This window comes from Pan troglodytes, chromosome 10 (genome assembly GCF_028858775.2).
Source record: "Pan troglodytes isolate AG18354 chromosome 10, NHGRI_mPanTro3-v2.0_pri, whole genome shotgun sequence".
NCBI lineage: Eukaryota > Metazoa > Chordata > Mammalia > Primates > Hominidae > Pan > Pan troglodytes.
Genome location: NC_072408.2, coordinates 7,975,503 through 7,990,571, shown reverse-complemented (window position 1 = coordinate 7,990,571; position 15,069 = coordinate 7,975,503). Strand labels below are relative to the sequence as shown.

Genomic DNA, 15,069 nt, shown 5'->3' with positions numbered 1-15,069 from the left:
TTCTTTGTTACTGAACACAAGACATGGTATGCCTCTTAATTTTCCTTTCAAAAACTTAGCAGGCCATTTATATAACAAATCACAAAAGTTAAAATAGTGTTCTGGCCACTGCTAATTCATAAAATGTTGCAATGCATTGTTCTCACCTGCTGAGGATGTTGTATGGGTTGGGAAGATGAAACCCCTGTTAAGCTACTTGAGGATGGCTGACCCTGGCTCTGCCCCTGTGCCTGAAGGAAAGAAGTGAACACAACAAATTAGAGAAGGCCTAAAGTAAGTGTATAGAGGTCAGGCTTTTGCAATGAATATTTAATCTCCTCAGAGTTTGCTTGATCAAAATGAAACATTAACCTGATTATGTATGGGAGAGGCCTCTGGGTCATCTTTTGTAAGAAAAATTTAGAGAAGGATCATACCACACAACATGTTCTGATCCCAACCCATGCAAAACCCACTGACAGTGAAAACCTAAGCTGTCAATGCTGCTCAGGCTGTAATTTTAGCTGGCTAGAATAGTCAGATTCATAATAAAATTTGTTATTAGAAATACAATAATCAGGAACAAAGTATTAATACTATCAATCTGAAATTTATCTGAAGAATTAAAGGTATTTGGTAATGCTAATTTGGTAATACTTCTTGTAGTGCCACAATGACTTTTATCAAAAGTATCAAAAAATCTGTTATCATCAACCGCCAAGTACCTAGGGCGATCATTGCTATCCAGGAGCAATCCTGCCACCCCCAGGGGGGCACCTGGCAATATGTGGAGACATTTCTGGTTGTCACAACTGAGGGAGATTGCTGCTACTAGTATTTAGGAGGTATAAACCAAGGATGTTCTAAATAGCCTACAATACACAGAACAGCCCACCACAACAAAGAATTATCCAACCTCAGATGTCAACAGTGTTGAGTCTGAGAAACCCCAACTACAGTGTTTCTCACTAGAAAGTGAGAAATGATGCAGGACTATATAAAGGTATGTTAACGAAATGAAAAGGCTACCACTTTTGTCATTCCATTTCAGTTTACAAGGGGTTCCTTAAAGCTTACATGGATATAATATCACATTCCACTGCAGCTTAACTATTATAAGTATTGATTCCTTCTGTAGTATGTCTATAAATTAACTACCTGGTATTTTTTACTTTGGAAAGTCTAAAGGATAATTACTGGCAATACATTAATATTTACAATAGGGGCTGCAACTTGAATACTGATGTGAATATACTGCATGCCCATGTATAGCTGTCAAGCTTCTGGATCTTTTTGTGTCTTAGTACAACTCTAAATAATTGATAATTTGTGCACATTTTGGGAGTTGTTTATGCTCCTGATGAGGGAAGAACATAGGAAGAAAGTAGGAAGAACAACACATAGTACTTTATGTAGGATATCCAAATGTCTTCAATATATAACTGCATAGTCTTCTATGTAGATTTTATAAGATGTACACATTTGATAAAATATACCAAATGAATATATGAAACAGTAAACACTGACTGTACTTTTGAATTCTATTACATTCATTACATTGTCTTTATTTGCTAAGTGTGTATATGCTCATACACATAAATAACTAAAATTAAATTTGTTGAGGAAAATACAAGGCCTAAGATGTCTACTGTTCCTTAGCTTGCAACATATCACAAATTCTTATAACAAAAAAAAAAGCCCACCACTCACTAGATTGTTAGTTGCTAAAAATTAGAACCAGTCCTTAATTTTATGAATTAGCATTTTATTTGGACATATAATAATACACAGCAACTTGCTTGACTGATGCCATTTTAAAAAGGCATTTTCATTTGTTAAGGCAAATTCCTAAACTGTTTCCTTTTCTATCTTTTTTTATTCCCATGATATACTTTGTCTTTTTAGATCCTTCGACACTAATGAAAATTCTGTGTATTATTAATATTACTCCAAAAACAGCATTCCCTATTTTCCATGTTTTATATTTTATAGAAAAAAAATTTATCCTATTTTTTAAAAACTTGTTTGGAGGAAGAAAGTAATACTTAAGATTTGTATTCCTAAATAATGCTGGGTCAACCATACATTACATACACTTGCATTTTCACTACTGGTTGAAAATAACGTGCATAGGATAGAAGTCGTGGTTGTGATGAACGACTAAAATTCTAGTTTTTGTGTTTTTTCCACCGGTTTTCACATATAATAGGTAAATCAGGTAGCTTCTCTCATATTTTGTTTTTAAATACATATATGTAGTTCACAACCCCCCAAAGATGGGGAAACTCTACTGATAAAATTAAACAATATTTCTCCAAAATCCATGATTCAGGGAAATGAGGAATAGAAAATTTAAATGTTATGGTGCAAAGTAGGGTAGTTTAAAATAATTGTGGAAGTTTTCCTATAACCTGTGGATGAAGTGCAGATCCTCCTGAAGAAAATGAGGCAGTTAAGACCTGCTGAGATGTGGTTCCTTGGGGGAAACAGAAGAAAAGTGGGGATTCTTGTAACACTGTCTGAGGCAGATGGATAAAGGGCATTGAGACGTCAGAGCCAAAAGGTGCAGCTGCTCCCCCTGTAGGGGGAGGTGACTGAAAATCACTGGGGTCTGAAGAAGTGATTTGTGAGGAATCACTGGAATATTCTGGGCTTCCTATTGGCCAGTTCTGTCCGATAGGCTCTACCACAGAAACGGTCAATTCTGGGGCATGGTAATTATGCTTTTCTTCAGTCACAGGCTGCAAGTAGCCATGTAATCCAACTGATTGAGGAGGCAGTTCTTCTTGATTCAAGTCCACTGCAACCTGCCGATTTCGGTAAACACGCTGAGGTAAAATTCCACCTCCTTCTCCTGAAGAGGAGCTTGGTGTGTGAACATGAAATTCAAATACACAGTTGCTTCTGCTCTCATTGTTATGAGTTAACACAGCAGGCGCAGAATGAGGAACAAAGACAGGGTGAAATTTCAAACGTGTAGCATCTGTACTGATAGGTGCAGAAATACTAGAGAGGGGAGATCCCGGACTCAATCCAGAATCTAATCTTAGATTCTGAAGGTGTCCTACCAGGAAAGCCTGTCCAGATGGAAATTCAAAGACAGAACTTGAAGTAGGGCCCCCTTGTACTGGCTTCTGTTCAGGTATCTGTTTCATAGGACTTGACAGTACTGATGAGTTGTATGGAATGCCCTCATACTGTTCTGCCACCCGGGCCTGGTAATGTACCCCAGCTACATACACTGCTTCCTGAGGAATAAAATAGTGAGCTTCTTCTGGAAGTACTAGTCCAGGTCTATAGTCACTGTAAACTTGAGATGGTTCAAACATAGGATGGACCTGTATCTCACATGACTCTCCAGTTACTCTACTGGCTGTAGTACCCAACATAACTACGGCCTCTGGTGTCCAGTTAGTTGGGCTGCCACCAGGTGGAAGAAGACTTTGGCCAACAGTCCTCAGCAGGGGTTGGAAGTGGTGAGTTTGGGCTTCCAGGAAGGAGGTGCTCTTACGCCGCTGGGAAATGGCTACTTTCGGTGGGCAGGTGGGAGGTGGTGAAAAAGAAACTGGACGTTCATGAATAGTTGGGAAAAATATCTGTGATTCTGGGTATGTTGGGGTCCCCCCACACGGATGCGCCATGGACTGAGGCTGTATCAACATGAATAAGACAAGTAATTCATACATTCATATGTGAAATTACATCAGACATGCACAACTGGGTAGTTCTGTGTAACCCTATGAAATGGTTACACTAAATTTATAATTAATAAATAAATAACAATGCTTCTTGAAATTATGTGCATAGTAAAAACCCATTAAATACATCCAGGGCCAATGAAATCAATCTGTGGGCTCTTTGCTTTAGATAAGAGCTGCTTTTCCATAACTTTCCTCTCTCAAAGGAAATGGAAGAATTAAACTTTGTAAGTAATTATTTCGTTTTTACCCACACTTAAAAAGTTCACTCTTAAGCATTAATGTAAATTACATCAACAGAAAAAGAGTTAAAGGAAGAGTAAGAACTAAAACAAGGCATAAAAGCCCGACTAGTTCTATACTGTAAGAAATGTGCTTTAATTTAAACTATTGAGCTAACTTTCCCTATATTCTTATTACCCTGTGATATGTTAGAGGCCTTCAGTTTTATTTTCTTATCAATTAATAGTATGCCTTCTAACCAGAAATCAGAAGAGATTTTTGATGGATAGTAAAAGATATATAATTTGACTACTGACAGTAATGTCTTTCTCCTATCTCTCCCAAACTAGATGATTAATAGTTTTATTATATTTTTACTACATGAAACATGTTACAGAGTTAAATCACAACATGTCCATTTTTCTGATCATAAATAAGTTATTAAGAGTTCATAAATAACCATGAAATTTCTTTTTTCTTTTTTTTGAGATGGAGTCTTCCTCTTTCGCCCAGGCTGGAGTGCAGTGACAATCTTGGCTTACTGCAACCTCCGCCTCCTGGGTTCAAGGGATTCTCCTGCCTCAGCCTCCCAAGTAGCTGGGACTACACGCGTGCGCCACCACGCCCAGCTAATTTTTGTATTTTTAGTAGAGACACATTTCGCCATGTTGGCCAGGCTGGTCTCGAACTCCTGACCTCAGGTGATCTGCTCACTTCGGCCTCCCAAAGTGCTAGGATTACAGGCGTGAGCCACTGAGCCCGGCCGTAACCATGAATTTTCTGATTCTGACATCCTGGTGTTCTAATCAACTGAAAAGGGTAATATAAATGACAGCCAATTTTATTTGATAGCACTTTTTATTCTAGAAGCAGTTCTAGATTTAAGACTAAATTTAGAAACACAGCTTGCCAAATGCAAACAATATACACTACAATAATTCACTACCCGCTGGGCACGGTGGCTCACGCCTGTAATCCCAGCACTGTGGGAGGCTGAAGGGGGTGGATCACAAGGTCAGGAGATCGAGACCATCCTGGCCAAACATGGTGAAACCCATCTCTACTAAAATACAAAAATTAGCTGGGTGTGGTGGCACGCGCCTGTAGTCCTAGCTACTCGGGAGGCTGAGGCAGGAGAATCACTTGAACCCAGGAGGCGGAGGTTGCCGTGAGTCGAGATCGTGCCACTGCACTCCAGTCTGGCGACAGAGCGAGATTCCATCTCCAAAACATAAATAAATAAGTAAATAATAGTAAGAATTCACTATCACAGCCTCCCCTTTTTAAAAGAATTCAGTTTCATTCTTCCATAGGGAAGATCCTTATCGAGCTGGCAAAGCAGATCAACTGTTCACAACAGCTAAACGAGGATTTCTATTTTCAGTCAGAATGCTCATTTTATTGTTATTTACTCACGGTATGTCTCAAAGCCATAACACTGTACAGTTCTTCATTCTCCTAAGTAAAAATCTGAAAATTCTGGGGTTGCTAGTTCAGAAAGTTAACTATATTCTTTATTTGGAAAAGCAGCAGCAAGGACCCACATGCTTAAAATAATTTTATAAGATAGATCTTTTATAAACATTAATGGAGCCACAGAAAGTCATACATACTATATATGCATCTAATGCATTCATTAGAGCTACAGTCCCACCTTAGGTTGAAACCTAAGGAAAAAATACTTCCATGGGGGAACATTATGCAGTTCTTTGGTTTGCTGATACATCATCTTACATAAATGATTAAATTAAAATAAATGTTCACTCCAAGGTTATTCTTTGCTGACTAAGGTTATTAAAAAAAAAAAAAGGACTCATCCAGTTTTATTAGTGTCTCCTTAGAATAAAGTGAGGAGAAAAAATGTTTGGGTAATGTTTGATAAAATTTGCTTTTGATTAAGGCAATAACTTTAAAATTAATGCTTTTAAAACTAGAATATGAAAATGAAAGAATTTTATGTCGATAGGAAACAGGAAGATATAATAAAAGGTAAATTTTATTGGACACATGCTGGTATGTGCCAAGGACATTATAGGTATTCTCTCTCATTACCTCCTTGCTTTTTATTCCCCCTTAAAGCCTTATTACAAAAAAGTTTCCTATAGGAATAACTGGTATCCTAGAAGCATAATATAACCAAGTTTAGTCCTGTTCTTTATTCAATTTTAATTAAAATTCTTGTTGCCTGGATGTATTCATTGGTAATAATTGTTCATTTGTCAGAAGTTTACAGTTACATACAGTACTGACAAAGAGGGAAGGCAGGCTGGAGCGTCGGTGCTTGCGCTGAGAGGCAGAGTGCATAGGCAGGACACTCTCCAATGCTTTAGAAAGCTTTTCGGCAAAAGTTTCCTCAGGGGCAGTCCGAAGGAGGGAAGGAGAAAGAGGTGCAGACAGCACTGGTGGTGGGGTGGAAGGAGCACTGGGAGAGATGCGGGACAGAGAGGGAACAGCAGAAAGATGGGGAACACAAACCGACATGCTACGGCCACGACGAGGCTAAACAGAAAACAAACACACACATGAAAAACACAGTACTTTGAAAACAAAATAAACAAAAGTACAATGATAACAGGGCATAGTTGCATGAAGAAATGTTCCATCCTCTCCCAATTCCACAAAGTCAGTTTTTTTTTGAGGAGAGCTATAACTCAACATAGCACATCTGACAGATCACAACTATTCACAACTATTCTGCGTTGTCAGTCAAGTACAAGTTTTTTTAATGAATAATCATGATAATGATCAATTATCATGCTAAATATTCTGAAATAACACCAAGTGTTACAAGTGTATGAATTTAAGAATGACCAACTGACTGAAGGGTGCAGACAGGGAAAACAATGAATATTAGCTTGCAACTTTGGCAAACTTAAGATTCAACAAGAATGAATTCTATTAGTTTAAAGTACATTAAAAGATACAGAGAATTTTAAGATTGGATTATTTTGCAAGAGCTCTGGAAACCTCAGAAAAAGATTCTCATTTCTATTTTAGAAGACATGAGATGGAAAGTTGTTGGCTCACAGTATTTCTTATACTTGCCACTCTTTATTTTTAAAGGTAAAAAAGTCATGATCTACTAGGAAAAAGTTTAGCTTTCTAGAAGAAATTCACAACTGGATATAGGAAATATTTTGTACTTTTACAAAGTAATCAATGGGAGAATATCTTCAATCTGAATCTCTAAATAATAATTTAGGCCGGGCATGGTGGCTCACACCTGTAATCCCGGCACTTTGGGAGGCCGAGGCAGGTGGATCACTTGAGGTCAAGAGTTCAAGACCAGCCTAGCCAACACGGTGAAACTGTGTCTCTACTAAAAAAAATACAAAAATTAGCTGGGCGTGGTGATGGGTGCCTGTAATCTTAGCTATTGGGGAGGCTGAGGCAGGAGAATCACTTGAACCCAGGAGGTGAAAGTTGCAGTAAGCCAAGATCACGCCACTGTATTCCCACCTGGGAGACAGAGTGAGACGCTGTCAAAAAACAAAAACAAAAACAAAAACAAAAAACTTAAAAAAATGTTCAGGCACAGGGTTTAATATAGCTATAAGGCAGTATGATCAATACTATAAAGGTTGTCTTGAATAAGACTGTTATTTTCCTTTTAGATGTTGAGAACTATGAAACTATGTTTTCATTTCCAAAACTTGGCTGTGTAGAATGCTTTGGGCCAAATCTGTGGCCCACCAATAGCAAGTATTTACATATCATCATATGATTATTTAGTTTCATTCCTGTTTTGATTTCTCTCTAGCCTTATTTCTTTTATTCTAATTTTTAAAATTTCACTTATAATTTGTCCATATTATTGTAAGCCACATTCCTGAAATGAGACAAGAATAGAATTAGACAAATTTTTAAATTCTCAATATTTAATAATTCTTCATAATACCTCCATAGAATATTGTCATTAAAAAGCAAGAACGTCTGCTTTTAGAGCATCAATAAATATAGCTAGATTAATGGCTCAGATAATATCTTCATGTCATTCTACTTGCTTTCTAAAATAGAGACCTAATGCTCCCCCATGATGAGTATAGACAAGAGAAAATTAAAAAAAAAAAGTTTTAGCAAAATCTAGTTATAATAATCCAGAAAAAAATCAATTAAAGGTAGAAACTGACAAGAAATGCTGACAAGTAATATTTGTCAGAACACAGAAATATATTTTCTGTGCAGTCTTTATAAAGTTCTTCTATTCTACCCTCACTTAATTATTTTAAAGACAGAAAGTAGATTGTTTTAAAAAGTTAGCATATTAGTTGTTTTTTATTTGTGTTACTGTGGCCATCCATTTTGAGACCTAGCCAAAGCAGGATTAAACGGACTCTGAAACAAATGAACATCTTTTATTCCAAGCTGTAGGATAAAAAATCAGAACAAGCAGAAGTATTTTCTTAACAGAGAAAGATTTTCATTTAAAGAAGAGCAAGAATTCCACAAAGTTTAGATTAAAAGCTTTCTGAGAAGGGGAAAATCTGTCTGCTTAAAGATCTCACTAAACAAGTGCTGTACAGTGACAAGTTACTTATTTTCTAATACCTTTCAGAGGCAGATGACGTATTTTATTTTCCTCTGAGGTCAACAAAAGAAATGGGGTATTATCTGATGATCTACTTTAACATTCTCTACATGAGAAACAAGAGTGTCTAATGTAAAACATAGGATAATTGTGTGTGTGTATGTGTATACAAGCATAAAATGTTTCAGGAAATAATTTCTATAAGTTGATTCTGAAAATAAATCAGTAATAAAACAGTTACCAACTAAAGGGAAAAAGCAAAAGAACATATACTGGGGAAGGAACTTGTGTCCAACACAGACTTTAAAAGGCAGGAACACACACAGCAACTGATGATTAACTCAACACAAGCGCTAAATTAAACAGTCATTCAAATAAAGGATTCCCTCAATCTAGAGTACTCACATGCAGCATTCTGTAATGGTTTGAAGGTCTTACCTGTGTTTTGTACAATAGGGAATCTTACAGGAAATACTTAGTAATCATTTTAACAAGCTTTTGAAAAACTCTCCTTGCCCCACCCGCAAAACATTTGTATGTCCAGCTTTTGTTGCTGTGAATAGTTTCAACATCTTAAGTGCTAAAGAGAGCGTTCCCTTTAGTAAAAATGCAGACTAATCTAAATCTTGCACATAGCTGCTTCATGTAGGCAGTTCAGCTAATGCCCACACATTAATGTCTATATCCTACTCTACCAGGACTACTCTAACTCTATAATAAGGCTTTAGAGATACAGCATTTTATATTTTCTACTTCAGACTCATACTGCTACTTGGTTTGTACAAAGAATTTTAATTTAGCAGACTATCCACTGGCTCTCATTGTAGTATTACATGCTCTTAAGCATTTACTTACCACACTTGAGGGTGGATATACCCCATGGGGCTGAGATTGTGCTTGGACAGTAGAAGGTATATGCCCTGGGACTGTGCCTGTAGAATGTGCCTGTTCATGTTGGGAACCATATGAAACTGTCTGTTGGCTGCTCACTCGAGATTCTGTGAAGACAGAGGATCCCTGACCACTGTCAACCGTCCCATCAGCTGAAGGAAAAATGAATCACCAAAAAAAAGAGAGAGAGAAAGACAAATCACAAAATGGAGGTTCACATTTTCTCATATTTAGACCCATTATATTAGGGGTAACTAGTTATTCCTTGCACAGATTTGAACTAAATAAAAAATGAATTGTAGCCATATTCAGTAGATTTCTATATTTAAATGAGGAATCCATATGGCTATCACAGAATCTTACCACCTGAGGAGTAAGGGAAACAGCATGAAACACTATAAGCCTTAAATTTGACACAGCTTTCAAAGTCTTAATTATGGAGGCCAGGAGGTTCTCAGTATTAAACAAGTAATTAAATTAATAACCAGTGTTCTCATTAGTTTTTAGTCTATATACCATTCAGCTTTGCTAAAAGAGCTCAACCAGACTGATGGGTTCAATTTCAGTAGCCAAGCTTGTTCATTCTTCATTATTAATTCTATTTTATTTAAATAAATTGTGAAAAGTAGAAATCTACAAATTGAAACCTCCAAGATGTTGAAGCTTATAAAATTATTTTGTATCCTAATCACATTTCCTTACCACCCCATCCTTCTATTCTCCTAGTCACAGATATAAGAATAAAGAGAAGCTAGACGACAACCATTTCAAATTTTGTATAATAGTAGGATTCATAATTCAAAACCAAAAAGCCAGTGCAAAATAACAAGAAGCTAAAAAAACCAATTAGGAGAATCATTAGCCTATCTATCCACTTCCCAAGATACGTACATAACACAGATATACTGGGTTGCTGGTACTGTAGTTGTTGATGTTGATCTGCCTCAGGTTCTTCAGGTTCTACTTGTGTAGAAACTGAAGCTGAAGTGGTAGAAGCAGTAGGTATGCCGGTGCTAGCAGAAGGGAGCTGCTTGATTCCTGTCTGGGAAGCACTGGATTGTTCTACCTGCTGTTTGAGACTGCTCTCTTCCTGCCTTTTTTTTTCTTGCTCCTCCCGTACCAACTGCCGCTGCTCTCGTTTCCTCTTAATTAATGATACTCTGTCTTTGATAGCTTTAGCCATGGTCTTGTGATCACCTTCACAGACATACCCAGACTCTACCTACAGAATAAAAAGGTAAATTAAGCAGTAGTATATTGAAAGAAAACAACACCCCCCACCACCACCCCCCGCCAAAAAAAAAAAAAGGCATTGTTAAAAAAAAGTAGAGAAGAGGAGGAAGAAAGAATTCTCTCAGGACTGGCCTTAACCAAACTGTAAAATCTGCATTATGCATTTCCCTACCATCTTTGTAGATACTTGAGGGGTGGGTACCACCATTTCTGCAGAAACTCGAAGGGTAGGTATACCTTCACTCCTTATAACAAACAACGAAACAATAGGGCAACTAAAACCTCAGTTCCTAAACCAAGTAAGGTACTCTGTTCTATTCACTGTATTTCCCCCTCACACGTAACCACTAACATTAACCTGTGTTGATTTAACTTTCTTTTACAAGGCAACTACTTAATCTGGTAAAACAACTGTGGTACGAATATGAAGATTTAACACTGCTCCTCCCCTCCAAAAAAGCAAAAAAGCTCAGACAATACAAACAGCTAACAATTAAACATAAGTAACTCATATCTGATCTCTTCTCAGAGGCAACTACCACTTTTGAATGGTTCTTATAAATCCGAGTAGAGATATTCTGAGTTATCTTTCCATAATAATCAGCTATTTTGGGCACTATGGCAAGCATAAATTTGGGGAAGGGTTTCCTTATGGAAGAGTGATCTTTTAGACATACTTCAAATAATAATACATCAAAGGCTTCCTACTAGTATTTGATCAGGAAAACTCTCTTCAAAGTAAAAACAATTCATGGTCCTATGTCTGTTTATAGAGTTCATCCAGATAACTGATCAAAGGCTAATGTACCACTATGTAGAAACATAACTTGTCATTCTTAATGAATGATGCTTATACAAACTGGGAGTCACTCAATCTTACAGACTTTTCAAAATGACTTCGGAACGCATTCTACTAGTTCTACCTATCTATCTCATCTATCTATCCCTATGTATATATATATCTACATATTTTCTCAAAAATAACTTTTGGCCGGGCGAAGTGGCTCACACCTGTACTCCCAGCACTTTGGGAGGCTGAGGTGGGATGATCACTTGAGATACGGAGTTCGAGACAAGCCTGGCCAACATGGTGAAACCCTGTCTATACTAAAAATACAAAAATTAGTCAGGTGTGGTGGCATGTCCCTATGGTCCCAGCTTCTCAGCAGGCTAAGGCAGAAGGATTGCTTGAGTTCAGGAGTTTAAGGCTGCAGTAAGCTATGATTATCAGGCCACTGCACTCCAGCCTGGTGACAGAGCAAGACCCTGTCTCTCTCTCCATAAAAAAAAAAAAAAAAAAAAAAATTTACTTTTAAAAAGGACTATAAAATCTAACACCCATTATAAAAGCAATACAAAGAAGTTTAAAAAAAAAAAACCACACAAACACACACACACACACACACACACACACACAAAGGAAAATCCCACTAATCAAAGATAACTTTTAGGGCCATCACAATTTTATGCCAATGGGATATGCCACACACGGCACTTCATCAACTGCTTTTTTGCTTAATGATAGTATTGATATATATAAGTCTAAATCAATTTTAAAATGGCTAGTTAATGTCAATTTACCATTTCTTGTGCAACATCTTCTGGGACATCTCTCTCTAAATCAAAAGAAAACTCAATAGCTTCATTATCTTTGTATTTTCCCTTTAATTTCTTAATATCTTCAATACGTAGCCATAATTTTATGGCTATTTTTTCTCCATCGTCTTCTTCTGCTAATTCTACCCGTACTCCTGTTTCCTCTTGGAAGAAGGCATGGTTCAAAAGGTCTTTGATGGAATATCTTCCAAACAGAGGGAAAAGAAAAGGAACAAAAATAAAATACCATTAGTTTGAAAAAATAATTTTCAAATGTGGCCAATTATTGTTATTCGCAGAAGAAAAAAATAGGAAAAAATACAGGGGAAAGTATAACTCATTTTTACATTGCTGAATTTGAAGGGTGCCTACAGAGGTTTACTCTGAAGTTATAAAACATCATAACAATCTCATTCATGAATAAGAGCTGATAGTGATAATTTTTAAATCCAATGATCTCATTAGTAATAGTATACTAGTAATGGTGAGCTAACACAGTTGGCTCTATTAAAGCTTCAAAATACCACATGATCATTTATATAGCATTTTATAAGTAACACAGATCTTCATATTTATGATCTTGTCTGACCAACACCCAATTCGATATCATCTCCTGATTATTAGGAAATGGAGGCCCAGAAAGGTTGAGAATCTTGCTCACAGTTATAAAGCTGTAAATGCTGAAACAGAAACTAGAAAATAAATATTTTTGTTTCTAGTTTGGTACTTTCTACCACAGCAAGCTTTATTTACACCAGTAAGTTCTCTTAATTCCTTGTTCAATAATTTGTGTACTGGGCAAGCAGAAGTTTGATTGTGAAACAATCTTAAGATAAAATGGTGTCAATATGCCAATCATCTAATAAACTGCTCCATCAAGAGTTGAAACAGGCTGGGCGCAGTGGCTCACACCTGTAATCCCAGTACTTTGGGAGGCCAAGGTGGGTGGTTCACCTCAGGTCAGGAGTCCGCAACCCGCCTGACCAATATGGTGAAACCCTGTCTCTACTAAAAATACAAAAATTAGCCAGGTGCGGTGATGTGCGTCTGTAGTCCCAGCTACTCAGGAGGCTGAGACAGGAGAATTGCTTGAACCTGGAAGGCAGAGGTTGCAGTAAGCTGAGACTATGCCACTGTACTCCAGCCTAGGCGACGTGACAAGACTGTGTCAAAAAAAAAAAAAAAAAAAAGAGTTGAAACAAACATTCCTTTGTTTATAGTAAAAAGTTCTTAAAGAGATTTAGTACCCAGCATATATAAAAATGAAAACTCAAACTAAATTTTTACTTAATAAAGGCTTAAAAACCATGAAGTTAAGCTCTTCTAAATAATGATGTTATAAAAAGAATGAGACTGGAGAGGTGAAAAGATGGAATTCTTTAATTCGGTTGATTGATAGCTCTCATTCTTCAAGTGGTAGATTATGCTCAATTTGCAATTTATATTTGTACTAGCTGGTCTCCTTTTTCTTTTTTGGAGGATGGAAGGGGTTGGCAAAGATAGACTGTTTTTCAGAAACAGACGCTGGACCTTCGCCATGCCTAACGGGTGATGAATCAGCTATATGGCAGATCAGATACTTGCCACTCCTCTAAGAGAAGCCCTCTGTTAGCACAGATGACTAAGCCACATCTCCTTCCAACCCCTGGGCCAAGTCTTCTCTTTTTACTCAAGGAATTTTGATGTTTTGCTCTTCTTCAATTCTGGCGTAAGGATGGCAAATCAGACCTGTGATAGCTGAGCTGACTTTAAAGAGCCAAAGTTTTATTTCACCACTTAGAATTCAATGGTAAAGGACTAAGAAAAGATTTCCTGTGTTAGATATTAAACTCTTTTTTGAGTTTTATAAATCATGCTGATGTTTTAAGAAGCAGTTCTCATGGAATGTAGCTATGTTTATGGTGGTTCTGGTTTACTGAAACTCTACCAAACCATATTTTTACAGTGTTCCAGTATATCAAATCTGAATAACCACAATGAACAAAACCCTACCTTTAAAAATGTTACAGGCACAAATAGAGAAACCAATCACAAATATTAAATACACTGTAGAATGAGTGTTGTACTCAAAGCACATTACTTTTTAGGTTTTGTTCAAGTATCACCCAGATCAAAAGAGGCAACTTACCTTTCATCTTTGTTTTGTCGTATGCATCCTTCAATAATTTCCTTCACTTCAGGAATTGCTACTTTGTCAAAACTGGCTGGCTTCACCCCCTGAAAACCATAAACAGAAATACATTAATAAAAGCAGGGCCTTTGAACTTTGTTTTTTAAATTTCCAATTAAGGTTCTTTTAGGTTCCTTTCTTACTATCCCGGCTTTTTTTCTGACTCGCCTGCAGGAGTTGGTCATGCAGTGTCACAGTTGGGTAGTGACAACTTAGCTCTTCACAAGAAAACATGGAACAGTGACAGTGGGGTCACTTACTTCTGTATGTGACAATGAAAAAATTTAGGCAGATGTTAATATCTTCTGCTGTGTTTCAAGTAAAGGAATTTATTGCCTAAAAAAGAAAGCTAAATGTTCTAATTGGTTAGAAGATCTTTTGTTCAACCTTGTTCCCTAAACACATCAATCAATACAGCATTTAACTATTTTGAACACTGAACCCATGTGTGGGCATGAATTCACATGCTTAGTTTGGCAGGGATTATATTATTATAGTAATCTTTAACAAACTCAAAGGAGTTGAGGATTTATATTGTTTTGGTATGATAACTGAAGAGCAAATTGTCCTGCACAAATAAAACACAATGAAAAGTAATATATTGGACCCATACGAAAGACAAGCTCTGCAATTAATCTCAGAAGAAAGCTCATTACCACTATTACATGTGATACTACATAGTAGTCATCACAGTAATAGTTTAGAATCTTTATAAAGTATAAATAAATTGTTTCTTTTTTTTTTTTCCTCGA

At 36.8% G+C, this 15,069-nt stretch overlaps 1 protein-coding gene across 47 annotated transcripts in view; it reads right to left on the bottom strand.

The window, feature by feature from the left end:
- WNK1 (WNK lysine deficient protein kinase 1) overlaps positions 1–15,069 on the bottom strand; it is a 159,491-nt gene that overhangs the window by 41,976 nt on the left and 102,446 nt on the right. For 22 of the 47 annotated variants that reach the window (XR_010147726.1, XM_016922525.4, XM_016922528.4 and 19 more), the window contains 6 exons: positions 14,276–14,364; positions 12,133–12,352; positions 10,210–10,540; positions 9,283–9,470; positions 2,391–3,629; positions 147–230 (listed from right to left, as the gene is read on the bottom strand). Coding sequence is in view for 46 of the 47 variants with exons in the window: in XM_016922525.4 (XP_016778014.4) it covers positions 147–230; positions 2,391–3,629; positions 9,283–9,470; positions 10,210–10,540; positions 12,133–12,352; positions 14,276–14,364 (2,151 nt within the window). In the remaining variant the exon portion in view is untranslated. 47 annotated transcript variants of the gene reach the window in all.